At 42.3% G+C, this 18,988-nt stretch overlaps 1 protein-coding gene across 2 annotated transcripts; it reads right to left on the bottom strand.

Annotated features, from left to right (window-relative positions):
• Positions 1–416: 416 nt before the first annotated feature.
• On the bottom strand, positions 417–17,195 carry RBMX2 (RNA binding motif protein X-linked 2). Of its 2 annotated transcripts, none has more exons than XM_082377964.1 (6): positions 17,092–17,195; positions 16,765–16,880; positions 15,591–15,642; positions 4,160–4,316; positions 2,291–2,468; positions 417–1,510 (listed from the first exon to the last, which is right to left on the bottom strand). In XM_082377964.1, exons 1-6 carry the CDS (start codon positions 17,094–17,096, stop codon positions 1,008–1,010), a joined length of 1,011 nt encoding a protein of 336 aa, XP_082234090.1. In that variant the 5' UTR covers positions 17,097–17,195; the 3' UTR covers positions 417–1,007. The 2 variants fall into 2 exon arrangements, with proteins under 2 accessions (XP_082234090.1, XP_082234091.1); XM_082377965.1 differs by having other exon boundaries at positions 4,160–4,289; positions 17,092–17,191.
• Between the last annotated feature and the right edge of the window lie 1,793 nt (positions 17,196–18,988).

The raw sequence follows: 18,988 nt of genomic DNA, 5'->3' as shown, positions 1-18,988 counted from the left end.
GGACATTATCCATAAAAAGGAATGAAGTACTGATACAATATGGATGAACCTCAAAAACATGATACTAAGTGAAAGGCACCAAACACAAAAGGCCACATGTTACATGATTCCACTTATATGAAATGTCCAGAATAGGTAAATCTATAGAAATGGAAAGCAGATTGGTGGTTGCCAGGGACAAGGAGGAAGAGGGAATGGGGAGTAGCTGCTTAATGGGTACAGGGTTTCATTTTGGGATGATGAAAGTGTTTTGGAACTAGATAGGGTTGGTGGTTTTACAACACTGTGAATGCACCAAATGCCACTGAATGTTCCCTTTAAAATGGTTAATTTTACGTTAATTTCTTCTCAATAAAATAAATAAATAAGTTGTAAGGAAAAGATGTGGAGATATATCAACCAAAACAAAAACAAACAAAAGTCTAAAATTTCATAAAAAGGGCGGGGGAGGGGAGGTGGGAAGGGAGCAGGCTGATGTTAAGAATCCTTACCACATTCACAGCAAGCTTTCTGAGCCTAGTGAAGCCACACTTCTCTACTCTATGGTTATACCTGCCAACTGGAAAGGTTACTGCAAGGGTTCTAAATATCTCACAAAGACTGGAATTCTAGAATTGCCTGGTATTTCCCCTTCCTGGCCATTTCATCATAAATTGGGGTCACAAAATCAAGGGCCATATTTATGAAACCAAATTTAGGATACATACTCTGGTTAAGTACCAAAAGTACCAAGTATATTCCCAGGGACAATGGATTTTGCTCAAAAATCCAGGACATTTAGCCGTTAAAAACTACAGCTCTAAAAAAATAAATAAAAATTAAAAATTAAAATAAAAAAATAAAATAAAAACTACAGCTCTCTCAATGATTCTAACACTCAAGGGATTAAAAGAACGCATCCTCAGATATTTTACATATAGAAATAGTAAAAGCATAACTGAATTTCACTGCATTTTAAAAACACAATTCATTTCCAATTCTACCATGCAGCTGAACAGGCTGTGGCTTCAGTGATGCCTGTGGTCACTAGGATTAGAGGACTCCCGGTCCCGGGAGTGCCGGGCCCTTTTATGCCTGTGGGATTTATCTTGACTCCTACTTCTACTTCTGTGACTATGCCCCTCAGAGCGCCCACTGTGCCAGCTGCAATGTGCCTCTGAGCTTCGACCTCTGTCTCTATCTCTGTTCTTGTCTTCTCTCTCTTCCTTCCTGCTTGATGACTTGTGTTCGTGCTTGGGCTTCTCCTTCCTCGGCTCCCTCTCTCGGTCCTCTGTTCCACCACGGCAGGTCGTCCTGATCTCAGGGGAGCTGGGGTGGGGCTTCCGCACCTCCCTGGACTCTGACTTCTGACCCCTCTCTGAGTTCTTGCCACTGTGCTTTTTAGAGCCAGGGTCATCCTTTTCCTTTATCATCTTGCTTCTGGGTGATGAAGAGGAGGCTGGCTGCTCTGCCTGTACCTCCTGGTCAGTCTTCTCTTTGTCTTTCTTTCTTTTCTTTTTTTCCTTTCTGTCTGGAGGACAAGAAGGGCAAAATAAGAAAAGGAAGATGGAAAAGATGGAGGACATGCAAAAGGAAAGCATCCTTGGCAGCAGCGTGAAGCAGTCACAGTCTCTACTTCCAGAAAAGTGCCTCCGAGAAGCCAAGCTGGATGTCTGTCACCCTTGATATGTCAAGTTGCTGTATAAGGCAACTCCCACTCTTAATTATCTCTTTAAAGACCCTACCTCTTGGGCTTCCCTGGTGGCGCAGTGGTTAAGAATCCGCCTGCCAATGCAGGGGACACGGGTTCGAGCCCTGGTCTGGGAAGATCCCACATGCCGCGGAGCAACTAGGCCCGTGAGCCACAACTACTGAGCCTGCGCGTCTGGAGCCTGTGCTCCGCAACGGGAGAGGCCGTGACAGTGATAGGCCTGCGCACCGCGATGAAGAGTGGCCCCCACTCGCCGCAACTGGAGAAAGCCCTCGCACAGAAACAAAGACCCAACACAGCCAAAAATTAATTAATTAATTAATTTAAAAAAAAAAAAAAGACCCTACCTCCAAATACAGTCACATTCTGAGTTACGGGGGGGGGGGGGGGCAGTTAGGACTTCAACATATGTGTTTTGGTGGACAGAATTCAGCCCATACCATTAGCCTTCTGCTGATACCTCTCCTTTCCCAATTAAAGTAAGCTTCCCCACAACCTTCCCCCTTCACACTTAAGAACTGATTACCAACTCTCAGTGAATGCTAAGAAGAGCAAACACTAAGCCTACCCAGAGTCTTCTCTTGGGCCTTAATGCTTTACCTTTTTTGTGTTTTCTGGTGGGTTTGCCATCTTCAGAGCCCTCAGATGAACTCAGTGAGGGAGTGTGAGCCCCACAGCCCCTCTCCTGCAGCTCTTTGGTCACATCATCCATTTCTTCTGAGTTCTTAGGAGCCCGATAGTTAGACACATGATCCACTCGGATAGTTCTTCCTTTGATCTAAGACAGACAGGCAATGCTTCAGCAAAGACAGCCCTCCTATCTAACTATTTGAACCCAGCTGCAGAAATCCATGGTTTGAACCATACCCATTACCCTCCTGCTATTCTATTTCTCAGGAAATCTCGAAAGCAGACCTGCCCAACTGGTGTGTCACGGCACATATCCCTACACATTAATTCGCTCAGTCCTTGGGGCAGCCAGGTGGGGCCTGGGGCAGCTGGAGCCCCCAGGGCAGTTGTACTAGGCAGCCTCATCAGTTTACCCCAGAGTGTCATACTAATATCTTCATGTTCTACGTGTGCCATGAAGTGAAAAGAGCCTGGGAAGTACTGCCCCAAAGCACAAGCAGCTCGGAAAACTGTAAGAGTTCAGACACACAAACAATGAATTACCCTCAATCTGTAACACCCACAGTGAAACATACCATGAAAAAGCCTGGCAGCAAGAGGGAATTCCTGAAATTGAGCTCAATGCTACAGCTGCTTTCTCGACACAGCAATTAGGACGAGGCCAAAGCAGACCAATAGTTGGGAGGGGGGAAGGAATCTAGAAAGGACTACTTTCTCTTTCCTTAAGCCCTCACACCCTGCTCTACCCCCAGCATACTGGAACAACTGGCTCACACTGATACTATCACTGCAAAGCACAACTCTCCAGGTGAACAACAAAAAATTGACTCCTTACTTAAAACAAAAACATTCAGGCAGATACAGACTTATTCTATAGACAAAGCCATCTGAAATTTGAATTGTCTGGCTTTTCCTGTTCCATTCAAGAGCAAGTTTTTACTCTTACCTTTAAGCCTGAGCACTTTCTATCATCTATCCTATTCCCCATTTCAAAATATTTTTGAAAACCTTCCCTTTATGGTGACTCCCTTTCACTGCTGGCTCTCTTAAAAATCAAGCCTATAACCTTTTTCCACCCTGTCCTATAATCTCCAGTTGTTCCACACTGGTGCAGTCAGTGACAAACTCTCCAAGTCAAGAGTTACCCCTCTGACCTGTGACAATGCTCGTTCAATGGCAGTGCTTTTCCTAAACAAGCAGAGGGACCACGTGGAGCACAGATAAGCCTGACTTGCCCCATCCCCTTCTCTCAGCCCAATGTCTCACTTACAAGGGTGGAAGAGAGAGGGGAACAGAGGAGAGAAAACTTCAGAATGAGTTACTTTTGTAGAATTTGTCATGAGATTTTAACTAGAGAATTTCCAGGGCCCAGTACTGCTAAGTCAGTGGAGACATATGACAGACATACATGGCTATGTCCTCAGCCATGAAACCATGATGGAGCCCCAAATTTCCTGACACAGGACGGCATGGAAGAGCAGCGTTTGCTAGTCTCTTTGTTCTTCAGTATACCAGAAATGAGAGTGGACTGTGAGGAGGGAAAGGTGAAAAATAGAGACCTGGTTGGGTGCCGGGTGAAGGGGAGTGGGGGGTCATGGTACCTATGCTCCTGAGGAGACGGTTTGCTAAGAGATGGGTAAAAGGAACAAGTGCTGGCAGAGTCATGAGCCAATGGAATTATTTCCTGGGATCATTTCCTGGTCAATATGTCCCCACACCTCTGCAACCTTCACAACACACCCAGCTGACCAGTACTGCCCTTGAGCCTGTGGCTATCAGGTGGGAAATGAAACTGAAGCCCTACATGAAGGAAAAGTTCTGCTTAGTAAGCATACTCACCTTGATCCCATTAAAATTGTCAACAGCCAGAATTGTGCTCCTCTGGTCTTCATAGCAGAGGAAACAGAATCCTTTGGATTTCCCAGTCTTCTTGTCCCGTACCAGGTTAATGTTAACAATTTCGCCATATCTATTTATTTTATAAAAGAGTAAGACACTGTTGATTTAAAATGCAAAAACTTTCAGATTGGATGATAAAACACAATTCAAATAATATAGTCCGTATGGGAGACACATCTAGAACAAGATGACAAAGAAAGGTTAAAAATAAAAAGTTAGACAAAGATATATCAAGAACACCCAATTAAAAAATGGGTGGTAGTATTAAGATCAAAGATGAGGCTTAAGAAGATGGCGGAAGAGTAAGACGCGGAGATCACCTTCCTCCCCACAGATACATCAGAAATACATCTACACGTAGAACTGCTCCTATAAAACACCCACTGAATGCTGGCAGAAGATGTCAGACCTCCCAAAAGGCAAGAAACTCCCCACTACCTGGGTAGGGCAAAAGAAAAAAGAAACAACAGAGACAAAAGAATAGAGATGGGACCTGCACCAGTGGGAGGGAGCTGTGAAGGAGGAAAGGTTTCCACACACTAGGAAGCCCCTTCGCGGGCGGAGACTGCGAGTAGCAGAGGGGAGAAGCTTCGGAGCCATGGAGGAGAATGCAGCAACAGGGGTGCGGAGGGCAAAGCGGAGAGATTCGCGCACAGAGGATCGGTGCCGAGCAGCACTCACCAGCCCGAGAGGCTTGTCTGCTCAACCGCTGGGGCGGGCGGGAGCTGGAAGCTGAGGCTCGGGCTTTGGTCGGATTGCAGGGAGAGGACTGGGGTTGGCGGCGTGAACAAAGCCTGAAGGGGTTAGCGCACCACAGCTAGCCGGGAGGGAGTCTGGGAAAAGGTCTGGAGCTGCCGAACAGGCAAGAGACTTTTTCTTGCCTCTTTGTTTCCTGGTGTGCGAAGAGAGGGGATTAAGAGCGCCGCTTAAAGGAGCTCCAGACAGGCGCGAGCCACGGCTATCAGCGCGGACCCCAGAGACGCGCATGAAACGCTAAGGCTGCTGCTGCCGCCACCAAGAAGCCTATGGGCAAGCATAGGTCACTATCCACGCCTGCCCTCCCGGGAGCCTGTGCAGCCCGCCACTGCCAGGGTACCGTGATCCAGGGACAACTTCCCCGGGAGAACGCACGGCGCGCCTCAGGCTGCTGCAACGTCACACTGGCCTCTGCCGCCGCAGGCTCACCCTGCATCCGTACCCTTCCCTCCCCCTGGCCTGAGTGAGCCACAGCCCCCAAAGCAGCTGCTCCTTTAACCCCGTCCTGTGTGAACGAAGAACAGACACCATCAGGCAACCTACACGCAGAAGCGGGTCCAAATCCAAAGCTGAAACCCGGGAGGTATGCGAACAAAGAAGAGAAAGGGAAATCTCTCCCAGCAGCCTCAGAAGCAGCGGATTAAAGCTCCACAAACAACTTGATGTACCTGCATCTGTGGACTACCTGAATAGACAATGAATCATCACAAATTGAGGAGGAGGACTCTGGGAGCAAGATATATTATTTTTTCCCCTTTTCCTCTTTTTGTGAGTGTGTATGTGTATGCTTCTGTGTGAGATTTTGTCTGTATAGCTTTGCTTTCACCATTTGTCCTAGGGTTCTGTCCGTCCGTTTTTGTTTGTTTGGGTTTTTTTGTTTTTTTTTGTTTTTTTACTTTAAAAATTTTTTTTTCTTTTTTTCTTAATAATTATTTTTTATTTTTTATTTTAATAACTTTATTTTATCTTACTTTATTTTATTTTATCCTCTTTCTTTTTTTCTTTCTATTTTTTCTCCCTTTTATTCGGAGCCGTGTGGAGGAAAGACTCTTGGTGCTCCAGCCAGGCGTCAGGGCTGTGCCTCTGAGGTGGGAGAGCCAACTTCAGGACACTGGTCCACAAGAGACCTCCCAGCTCCACGTAACACCAAACGACGAAAATCTCCCAGAGATCTCCATCTAAACACCAAGACTCAGCTTCACTCAATGACCAGCAAGCTATAGTGCTGGACACCCTATGCCAAACAACTAGCAAGACAGGAACACAACCCCACTGCTTAGCAGAGAGGCTGCCTAAAATCATAATAAGGCCACAGACACCCCAAAACACACCACCAGACGTGGACCTGCCCACAAGAAAGGCAAGATCCAGCCTCATCCAGCAGAACTCAGGCACTAGTCCCCTCCACCAGGAAGCCTACACAACCCACTGAACCAACCTTAGCCACTGGGGACAGATACCAAAAACAACAGGAACTACGAACTTGCAGCCTGCGAAAAGGAGACCCCAAACACAGTAAGATAAGCAAAATGAGAAGACAGAAAAATACACAGCAGATGAAGGAGCAAGGTAAAAACACACCAGACCTAACAAATGAAGAGGAAATAGGCAGTCTACCTGAAAAAGAATTCAGAATAATGATAGTAAAGATGATCCAAAATCTTGGAAATAGAATAGACAAAATGCAAGAAATATTTAACAAGGACTTAGGAGAACTAAAGAGGAACGAAGCAATGATGAAACACACAATAAATGAAATTAAAAATACTCTAGAAGGGATCAATAGCAGAATAACTGAGGCAGAAGAAAGGATAAGTGACCTGGAAGATAAAATGGTGGAAATAACTACTGCAGAGCAGAATAAAGAAAAAAGAATGAAAAGAACTGAGAACAGCCTCAGAGACTTCTGGGACAACATTAAACGCACCAACATTCGAATTATAGGGGTCCCAGAAGAAGAGAAAAAGAAAGGGACTGAGAAAATATGTGAAGAGATTATCATTGAAAACTTCCCTAATATGGGAAAGGAAATAGTTAATCAAGTCCTGGAAGCACAGAGAGTCCCATACAGGATAAATCCAAGGAGAAACACGCCAAGACACATATTAATCAAACTGTCAAAAATTAAATATAAGGAAAACATATTAAAAGCAGCAAGGGAAAAACAACAAATAACACACAAGGGAATCCCCATAAGGTTAACATCTGACCTTTCAGCAGAAACTCTGCAAGCCAGAAGGGAGTGGCAGGATATACTTAAAGTGATGAAGGAGAAAAACCTACAACCAAGATTACCCTACCCAGCAAGGATCTCATTCAGATTTGATGGAGAAATTAAAACCTTTACAGACAAGCAAAAGCTGAGAGAGTTCAGCACCACCAAACCAGCTTTACAACAAATGCTAAAGGAACTTCTCTAGGCAAGAAACACAAGAGAAGGAAAACACCTACAATAACAAACCCAAAACATTTAAGAAAATGGGAATAGGAACATACATATCGATAATTACCTTGAATGTAAATGGATTAAATGCTCACACCAAAAGACACAGACTGGCTGAATGGATACAAAAACAAGACCCATATATATGCTGTCTACAAGAGACCCACTTCAGACCTAGAGACACATACAGACTGAAAGTGAGGGGATGGAAAAAGATATTCCATGCAAATGGAAATCAAAAGAAAGCTGGAGTAGCAATTCTCATATCAGACAAAATAGACTTTAAAATAAAGACTATTACAAGAGACAAAGAAGGACACTATATAATGATCAAGGGATCGATCCAAGAGGAAAGTATAACAATTGTAAATATTAATGCACCCAACATAGGAGCACCTCAACACATAAGGCAAACACTAACAGCCATAAAAGGGGAAATCGACAGCAACACAATCATAGTAGGGGACTTTAACACCCCACTTTCACCAATGGACAGATCATCCAAAATGAAAATAAATAAGGAAACACAAGCTTTAAATGATACATTAAACAAGATGAACTTAATTGATATTTATAGGACATTCCACCCAAAAACAACAGAATACACATTTTTCTCAAGTGCTCATGGAACATTCTCCAGGATAGATCATATCTTGGGTCACAAATCAACCTTGGTAAATTTAAGATAATTGAAATCGTATCAAGTATCTTTTCTGACCACAACACTATGAGACTAGATATCAATTACAGGAAAAGATCTGTAAAAAATACAAACACATGGAGGCTACACAATACACTACTTAATAGCGAAGTGATCACTGAAGAAATCAAAGGGGAAATCAAAAAATACCTAGAAACAAATGACAATGGAGATACGACGTCCCAAAACCTACGGGACGCAGCAAAAGCAGTGCTAAGAGGGAAGTTTATAGCAATACAAGCCTACCTCAAGAAACAGGAAACATCTCGAATAAACAACCTAACCTTGCACCTAAAGCAACTAGAGAAAGAAGAACAAAAAAACCCCAAAGCCAGCAGAAGGAAAGAAATCATAAAGATTAGGTCAGAAATAAATGAAAAAGAAATGAAGGAAACAATAGCAAAAATCAATGAAACTAAAAGCTGGTTCTTTGAGAAGATAAACAAAATTGATAAACCATTAGCCAGACTCATCAAGAGAAAAAGGGAGAAGACTCAAATCAATAGAATTAGAAATGAAAAAGGAGAAGTAACCACTGACACTGCAGAAATACAAAAGATCAAGAGAGATTACTACAAGCAACTCTATGCCAATAAAATGGACAACCTGGAAGAAATGGACAGATGCTTAGAAATGCACAAACTGCCGAGACTGAACCAGGAAGAAACAGAAAATATGAACAGACCAATCACAAGCACTGAAATTGAAACTGTGATTAAAAACCTTCCAACAAACAAAAGCCCAGGACCAGATGGCTTCACAGGCGAATTCTATCAAACATTCAGAGAAGAGCTAACACCTATCCTTCTCAAACTCTTCCAAAATATTGCAGAGGGAGGAACACTCCCAAACTCATTCTACGAGGCCACCATCACCCTGATACCAAAACCAGACAAAGATGTCACAAAGAAAGAAAACTACAGGCCAATATCACTGATGAACATAGATGCAAAAATCCTCAACAAAATACTCGCAAACAGAATCCAACAGCACATTAAAAGGATCATACACCATGATCAAGCGGGGTTTATCCCAGGAATGCAAGGATTCTTCAACATACGCAAATCAATCAATGTGATACACCATATTAACAAATTGAAGGAGAAAAACCATATGATCATCTCAATAGATGCAGAGAAAGCTTTCGACAAAATTCAACACCCATTTATGATAAAAGCCCTGCAGAAAGTAGGCATAGAGGGAACTTTCCTCAACATAATAAAGGCCATATATGACAAACCCACAGCCAACATCGTCCTCAATGGTGAAAAACTGAAACCATTTCCACTAAGATCAGGAACAAGACAAGGTTGCCCACTCTCACCACTATTATTCAACATAGTTTTGGAAGTGTTAGCCACAGCAATCAGAGAAGACAAAGAAATAAAAGGAATCCAAATCGGAAAAGAAGAAGTAAAGCTGTCACTGTTTGCAGATGACATGATACTATACATAGAGAATCCTAAAGATGCTACCAGAAAACTCCTAGAGCTAATCAATGAATTTGGTAAAGTAGCAGGATACAAAATTAATGCACAGAAATCTCTTGCATTTCTATACACTAATGACGAAAAATCTGAAAGTGAAATTAAGAAAACACTCCCGTTTACCATTGCAACAAAAAGAATAAAATATCTAGGAATAAACCTACCTAAGGAGACAAAAGACCTGTATGCAGAAAATTGTAAGACACTGATGAAAGAAATTAAAGATGATACAAATAGATGGAGAGATATACCATGTTCCTGGATTGGAAGAATCAACATTGTGAAAATGACTCTACTACCCAAAGCAATCTACCGATTCAATGCAATCCCTATCAAACTACCACTGGCATTTCTCACAGAACTAGAACAAAAAATTTCACAACTTGTATGGAAACACAAAAGACCCCAAATAGCCAAAGCAATCTTGAGAACGAAAAATGGAGCTGGGGGAATCAGGCTCCCTGACTTCAGACTATATTACCAAGCTTCAGTAATCAAGACAGTTTGGTACTGGCACAAAAACAGAAATATAGATCAATGGAACAGGATAGAAAGCCCAGAGATAAACCCACGCACATATGGTCACCTTATCTTTGATAAAGGAGGCAAGCATATACAGTGGAGAAAAGACAGCCTCTTCAATAAGTGGTGCTGGGAAAACTGGACAGGTACATGTAAAAGTATGAAATTAGAACACTCCCTGACACCATGCACAAAAATAAACTCAAAATGGATTAAAGACCTAAGTGTAAGGGCAGACACTATCAAACTCTTAGAGGAAAACATAGGCAGAACACTCTATGACATACATCACAGCAAGATTCTTTTTGACCCAACTCCCAGAGAAATGGAAATAAGAACACAAATAAACAAATGGGACCTAATGAAACTTAAAAGCTTTTGCACAGCAAAGGAAACCATAAAGAAGACCAAAAGACAACCCTCAGAATGGGAGAAAATATTTGCAAATGAAGCAACTGACAAAGGATTAATCTCCAAGATTTACAAGCAGCTCATGCAGCTCAATAACAAAAAAACGAACAACCCAATCCAAAAATGGGCAGAAGACCTAAATAGACATTTCTCCAAAGAAGATATACAGATGGCCAACAGACACATGAAAGAATGCACAACATCATTAATCATTAGAGAAATGTAAATCAAAACTACAATGCGATATCATCTCACACCGGTCAGAATGGCCATCATCAAAAAATCTAGAAACAATAAATGCTGGAGAGGGTGTGGAGGAAAGCGAACCCTCTTGCACTGTTGGTGGGAATGTAAATTGATACAGCCACTATGGAGAACAGTATGGAGGTTCCTTAAAAAACTACAAATAGAACTACCATACGACCCAGCAATCCCACTACTGGGCATATACCCTGAGAAAACCATAATTCAAAAAGAGTCATGTACCACAATGTTCATTGCAGCTCTATTTACAATAGCCAGGACATGGAAGCAACCTAAATGTCCACCATCAGATGAATGGATAAAGAAGATGTGGCACATATATACAATGGAATATTATTCAGCCATGAAAAGTAATGAAATGGAGTTATTTGTAGTGAGGTGGATGGACCTAGAGTCTGTCATACAGAGTGAAGTAAGTCAGAAAGAGAAAAACAAATACAGTATGCTAACACATATATATGGAATCTAAAGGGGAAAACAGTGGTCATGAAAAACCTAGTGGCAAGATGGGAATAAAGACACAGACCTACTAGAGAATGGACTTGAGGATATGGGGAGGGGGAAGGGTAAGATGTGACAAAGTGAGAGAGTGGCATGAACATATATACACTACCAAACGTAAAATAGATAGCTAGTGGGAAGTAACCGCATAGCACAGGGAGATCAGCTCTGTGCTTTGTGACCACCTAGAGGGGTGGGATAGGGAGGGTGGGAGGGAGGGAGATGCAAGAGGGAAGAGATATGGGAACATATCTATATGTATAACTGATTCACTCTGTTATAAAGCAGAAACTAACACACCATTGTAAAGCAATTATACTCCAATAAAGATGTTAAAAAAAAAAGATGATGAATTCAAGGCCAACAATAAAAAACATTTACCTGTGACTAAGAGGGCTCTTTTGCTCTGAAAAAGGTCCTAATACATATCAAAAGTCATGAAACTTTATGCATAAATCAACAAATCAAAAATTATAATTAAAAATAGGATGAGCAAGTAAGAGTGAAAGTTATGAGAGATTTTAACACACCACTTTGAGTTCATAACACATAAAATTGAGAAAGATAGGCCAGAGGAATTAATTAATATAAAATTATATAATATAAATACAAATAAACATATAACTAATAATATAACAATTACATTGTTAAAAATATTAACATCAGACTAGTATATATATAGATATATTTGATTGTACAGAAAGATGAGAGTTTCTTCTCAAGAATCCATGAAACACATATTAAAATTGACTGTAGACTATGTCTCAAAGTAAACCTCAATCATCTCCAAAAACAGCACAGACCATATTCTCCAACCACAATGTTAAACAGCTGGAAATAATATTTTAAAACAAAAAATACCCTACCTAGAACTTGAAACCTATTCTCCAAGCTAACAACTGGATGAAAGAGAAAGTAAAACAAAATAAAGAAATCAATGGCAGACTATTTAGAAAATAACAAAAATGGGAATATATACCAAAATTTATGGGATGTGGCTAAAACCACACTCAGGAAAATCTGTAGATTGTGCATCCCCTAAAAAGTCAATGTTACCATAACATAATTTAAACATATGAATAAATGAATGCATAAAAATTAAAAAATAATAATTTTGCATAGCAAAAAGATCACAATAAGCAAAGTCAAAAGTCAAATGACAAACTAGGAGAAAACGTTTGCAATTTATATCACAGATTAAGGACTAGAAAGCCATTTTTTTCCTTTTGCTATAAAAGCCATTATCAGGACAACTGGTGGAGTTGAATAAAGTCTATAGATTAGATAATAATACTGTAACAGTGTTGACTTCCTGAATTTGATCACTATACTGAGGTTAAACAAGAGAATGTACTTGTATTTTGGGAAATACACATTGAAGAATTTAGGAGTAAATGGGCATCTTGTCTGCAACTGACTCTCAAAAGGTTAAAAAGAAATATGTATAGGTGGCGCGAAATAATAACAAAGCATATGTGGTAAAATGCTAACATCTTGGGACTCCAAGTGAAGGGGGTACAGGTATACTTTATACTATTTTATAACTTTCCTGTTTTAAGCCAGAAATTATTTCAAAATAAAAAGTAAAAGAAGAAAAGAATACAGGAGTTGGCTTGAAGGGACTACTACAGACCAAACTGGGACAATTTGAGCATCAAGAAATAATAATAACGGCAATGTAGTATAACACATCAAATTAAAAACAAAAAATAAGTCCACAGCAATACAGTACACGATAAAGTGTTACAACAATAAGTTAATATCCTTAACACATGAACGGCTCTTGTAAAATCAGTAAGAAAATGAGGAATACACTAATAGGGAAAAAAATAGGCAAATGATATTAATAGACAATTTACAAAGAAAAAGAAATAATAAGGGCCTGTAAATCTATGAAAGGATGTTCAACCTCCCTGATGATGACATAAAGGCAAAGTAAAATAATACTGAGAGGCTGTATGGCAAATATTTTTTTAAATAACCATTACTGATTCGGATTCAGAAAAATGAGCATTCTAGTGAGAGTGGAAATTGATACAACCTTTTCAGTGGAACCTGAAACAACCTTTTCAGAGAGTAATTTGGCAATGTTTATAAAACATCTTAAAAATGCTACCATACTGATCCAGTAATTTCACTAAGGAAACCATCAGGGATGCATACAAAGATGTGTATACTACAATGTATTTTGCAGTATAATTTATAACAGCAAAATATTAGAAATAACGCCCAACATTGAAAAGAAGACAATAAAGAAAAACACCAAGATGTTAACAGCTTTTCCTTAAAGTACATTCTATTTTCTTCTTTATACTTTTTCTTTTTGCCAAATGTTTTTTTTTATAACTATAAATTTTTTTTAACATCTTTATTGGAGCACAATTGCCCCACAATGGTGTGTTAGCCTCCGCCCTACAACAAAGTGAATCAGCCACACACACACACACACACACACACACATCCCCACATCTCCCCCCTCCCGCGTCTCCCTCCGTCCCACCCTCCCTATCCCACCCCTCTAGGTGGTCACAAAGCACGCAGCTGATCTCCCTGTGCTATGCGGCTGCTTCCCACTAGCTATCTATTTTACATTTGGTAGTGTATATATGTCCATGCCACTCTCTCACTTTGTCCCAGCTTACCCTTCCCCCTCCCCATATCCTCAAGTCCATTCTCTAGTAGGTCTGCATCTTTATTCCCGTCTTGCCCCTAGGTTCTTCATGACCTTTTTTTTTTTTTTTTGGTTCCATATATATGGGTTAGTATACGGTATTTGTTTTTCTCTTTCTGACTTACTTCACTCTGTATGACAGACGCTAGGTCCATCTACCTCACTGCAGATAACTCAATTTCGTTTCTTTTTATGGCTGAGTAATATTCCATTGTATATATGTGGCACATCTTCTTTATCCATTCATCTGTTGATGGACACTTAGGTTGCTTCCATGTCCTGGCTATTGTAAACAGAGCTGCAGTGAACATTTCGGTACATGACTCTTTTTGAATTATGGTTTTTTCAGGTATTGCCAAATGTTCTATAATGACTATACATTACTCTGATAATCAGAAAACAAAATACTTTTTGAAAGCCACTGTTATCAGTCACAAAGGCAATCTTCATGGAGGGTAATGTGTATAGCCAGAACAGAGAACTGGAATAAACACACACACTAGCTGTGTGAAATAAACACACTCAATGCAAATAATACAAAAACAGCTCCCAGGTGGAAGGCTGGATCAGGTAGAGGTATCACAAAGGGATGGAAATTATAGGCTGTACCTGCTGTGAACTTCCCAATACCCAGGAGTTGGAGGAAGCAGCCTCTGTCCCTCTCAGGGCCCTCTACCATGGCCTTCTTCTTGCCCAATTTCTTTCCCATGGCCTTCTGCCCTATATGCTGCCCAACCACTCAGCCAGGGCCCTCTGCCCACTGGATGGCCCAACCATGCCCTGCCATGGCAATGACTCTGCCAGGGTGTGCTAGCCGTGTTTGCTTCCCAACCCCTTTTACCATGGTCCTCTGCCCCTGAGGGCTACACAGCCCAGGAGTCATGGCCCTCTGCTCCTGTGAGCTGCCAAGGCCCTCTGGCCCTATAGACTAACTACTCTATGTAGCTCTGGGGTTGTACCCAACCCCTCTCCTACCAGCTGCCACTACTAGTGTGAGCTGCCAAGACCCTCTCCCACCCAGTGCTGCTGCTATCATCCCATAGCAGAAGGAAGAATATAAGGTTCTCCTATACATTCTTATTCCTCAGCAGCCTGTGATTCTCAGCCTCCAGTTAAAGAGATTGGCTCTGCTCACTAACCTTACACTAATCTAGAAACAAAGCAAGCAAACTATTGCCTAAACCTTTTGCTTTTTTCCCCAATTCCTCTGTGCTTTGCCCTAATCCTACAATGCCACACAGGTGTGGGCCCAGAAGGGCCCCGTGATCATGAGTTACCCCTAGTTTGTAGGAGCCCGAGGAGATGGGCCAACACAGTACCTTCCTGGGAGTTCCAGCCTGTTCCAGTGTAGGCCTCAGTGAAAAAGCAATAAAAATAGACCAGAATCCCCAAGACAGCCTCCTAAATCATCCAACTTCTTGGATCTTCCACATTGGGAGAGTACCAGAACCATGTCCTGGGACTGATCTAAACTAGAGCAGAAGCTCCAGCCCTCCCCATGCAGGGAGGCCGGTCAGCCTAGAATTAAAATAAATGGTTTTTGTGATGCCATAAAATGTGTTATGGAAGCAAACTATTCTGATGACTGAGAAGGCAGAAAATGAAAGGGGACTTACTGTGAGAACACACAGATGATGTCCCCTTCAGTCAGCTCATAAGGAAGCCCTCCTAGAAGAAAAAAACACATTTCAGTTCAGCAAATATTTACCAAGTGTCTACTATGTGCCATGCATGCATCAAGCCAGGCACTGGGGGTGCAAAGAAGAGTAAACAACAGGGCCTGCCCTCAAAGAACTCACAGTCTGATGCAATGACAGAAACACACAGAAGATGTAGCAGTAGTACAGAAAAAACAGTGATTAACTTTGAGTGGAAAGATCGGGGCCACCCCTAACCAAACTAATCCCCCTCACACCCAAAATCTTCTGGACAAAGCAGATAGTTTCCAGCACAAAACTTGGATTCCATAAACATATCTTGAACTCATGTGCTCTTTATCTACAAATTCACAGCTAAGATCCAAAATCACTTTAAATATGCAAATATTAACCCCAACTCACACAGACTAAGGATTATAAAGTCAACTGTTAAGCATTTCATAGGAAATAAATTCCCCTGCAAATGTTTCCTTCCTCATCAGTAGAATGGGGATATTAGTACTTACTTTACAGAACCGTTATAAGAATTAAATAAAACAATGGATATAAAATGCTTAGCACAATGTCTGGTGCAATAACCTCTTTGAATAAACTGTCAAATTACTGGATGTGACACAAGTGAATACAGAGATGGTGATATGACCATGGATAGAAGGCAGGAGCTAATTAGATGAGGAAAATAAATTCTGAGGGAAGGGGAATGGGGCGGGAGGGAGTTGGCAGTAATATGGGATAGGGGCTAAGACCATGAGTTCTAGAATCCCATAGTTCTGGCTGTTCCACTTACTAGCTATGTGGAAGGAAGTCCATTAACTTCTCTGCACCTCAGTTCCCTTAGCTGTATAAATGGGGGGACGCGGGGTGATAAAAATCGTCTCTGAGAAACCAAGTGGCACGATTCTTAGCATAGTGAATGACAAGCAGTACCTATCATGAGCACTGCCTTGGCAGAAAGAGCAAACTAGAAATGGGGGAGAAAAAAGACATGGAAAACGGATTTACAGGCAGAGAGCGGAAGGAAATAAAAGTGAGTGATGAATGTCGGGAGGACTGAAGGGCGGGAACGCTGAAATGTTAGGGAGCAGGTCAGGAGAGAACGAGGAGCCCTACGGGAGAAAGATGTAGGCCTCACCCAAGAAGATCCAGGCGCTGTCCTTGTACTCGGAGTGCCAAGACACCTTCTCCGCTACCCCCAGCTGGACCTCACGCTCATTCAGCTCGTTGATCAGCTTAACTTTAGTTAAAGGGCTGCACAGGGAACGGAAAAGCGCACAAGTAAGCGCGGCCCGGCCTGAGGTAAAGGAGAGCAAAACTGGGGGACTAATTTTCTAGTCTCTCCGCCCCTCCCGCCCCTCCCGCCCCTCAGCCCCGCAGATGCTCTATCACCTCAGCCCCGGTAGGCCACCTCCGGCTGCCCGTCCCCGACACCTCCCCTCGGGGGTAAGCTCTGGGGCCTTACTTCATCTCTGCGGGTTCACACTCAGAAGCCAGGAACCGACTTCACGCTCAAAACCTAGGAAGCGACTTCCGGGAGAAGTCTCAAGACGCATGCGCAGCCCCGGCGCAGCGCGCCCATTGGTCTCCGCGGAGCTTGCGCCGCGCCGGAAGAGTGCTGTCGCGCGCCCATTGGTCTCCGCGGAGCTTGCGCCGCGCCGGAAGAGCGCAGCCGCGCTGGGGGCGCGGCGCCTGCGCACTAGGTCGAGAAGCGGCTCTCCTGGTTTGGTGAACTCGTACCTTCAGAGTTTTTCCCTGCTCCCTCCCTTCCTTCTTCTGTGAAATTGGGCAAGAGTGCGAGCCTGGTCTGTTACAGGACTCCTAGCTCTTGGACGACTCCTGGCCTTGATTGGGTTAGCTATAAATGTTTGCTGAATTAAGACTGAAAAAGGTGCCTGATACGGCGACTTGAGGCCCAGCGTTCGCTCCCAGGGCTAATTCCCACTCCATCCTTCATTCCCAGCTGATTACTTACACGCACACCCCCATCAAATCATCCCTGTTCAGGAGTGACGGCAGAAAAGTGAAGAAGATATGTGAGGGGGTAAATCCTTTTTGTCTCTCAAATTCCAATGCATAAGCAACTGACAAGTGTGCTTCCATAGGCTGAATTGAATACCCAGATTTGTGTGAAAGCTGCTACCCCTTTTCCATAGTCACTCTCCTACTCAAGCGGGAGGTAGAAATTCATATTGTTAAATTAATAGCTAACAGTTGAGCAGAAAATGCTAGATTGTGTGCTAATCAATTTACATTAGTTGGCCCTCTATCCTCGTAACAACCCCGTGAAGTCTATAGATAAAATTATCCTCCCCATTTTGTAGAAGAAACTGAGGTTTAAATGAGTTAAAGAGCTTGAAAGGTACTCTCTCTCTACCCATCAGGTCTGGCTGATTCATCAATCCTTACTGAGCATCTGTATTTGTCCTGTACAGAAAGTCTGTAGACAGGATTGTAAGGTTGGGTTCTCTGCCTTCAAAGAGCTATAATATCATCGAGGAGACAGGGTATATCTGCTTGATAGATTTTACTACAGAAATAATCAGGAACATGTAGAAGAGGTGGTGGCATATAATGTGTGAATAAACCATACTGAAGATTTGAATCCATCTTGCATATGTGGACATCAGTATCTGGTCTCAGATCATGCATGGTCTAAAAGTGAAATTCCAGAGCTGTGTAGTTCTCTGTGTAGGCCTAGCTCAGAGCCCCAGAAACTAGGCACTTCATAAAAGTACTTTGATGATGATGGTGATGATGACAACTGTACCCTCAGTGGTTCACGATGTACCCAATGTCTTGCCAAGAAGCAGAACAGAGGCTGCCCATAAATGACAGTTTCTCTTCATTCATTCTGTGTCTCTTCTCCTCCCCTACTCCAACCCAGCTATTCATTAACTTTGTAGAATTACTTTGGCAATGAAAACTAAACAGTGACAGATTGCATATGGGTTTTATCTGCTCCTAGAAACCTTAGGTTGCTTAGTTGTAGGGTTGAAGTAGTCACTGCAAAGTGGTAAACTAGCATGCAGTATTATCTGGCTGGATTCTTCAGGCAACTGTGAAATGAGAGAATTGGAGCAATACCTGGGCCTCAGTCATCAGAGTTCAAAAGGAAGGTGAAGCAAAAGAGGAGAATAAGATGAACGAAATAATAGCCACCTTGGATGGCAAACGCTGGTCCTCCTCTCAGACATTAAATTCAGAGGGTCCTCTGGATTCCCATCCCCTTTCCACTCAGACTTATGGAAATCTCTAAGCATCATCTTACCTGCCAATTCCTACCAATTGGAAGCACATCCATGGAGATGTCCCAGGCAAACTGGGAAGATTTTTAGCTCTCCCAGCTTCTACTCCTTTCT

This window comes from Balaenoptera borealis (assembly GCF_965194805.1).
Source record: "Balaenoptera borealis genome assembly, chromosome: X".
Lineage (NCBI taxonomy): Eukaryota > Metazoa > Chordata > Mammalia > Artiodactyla > Balaenopteridae > Balaenoptera > Balaenoptera borealis.
This window is presented reverse-complemented; position numbering and strand designations above follow the sequence as displayed.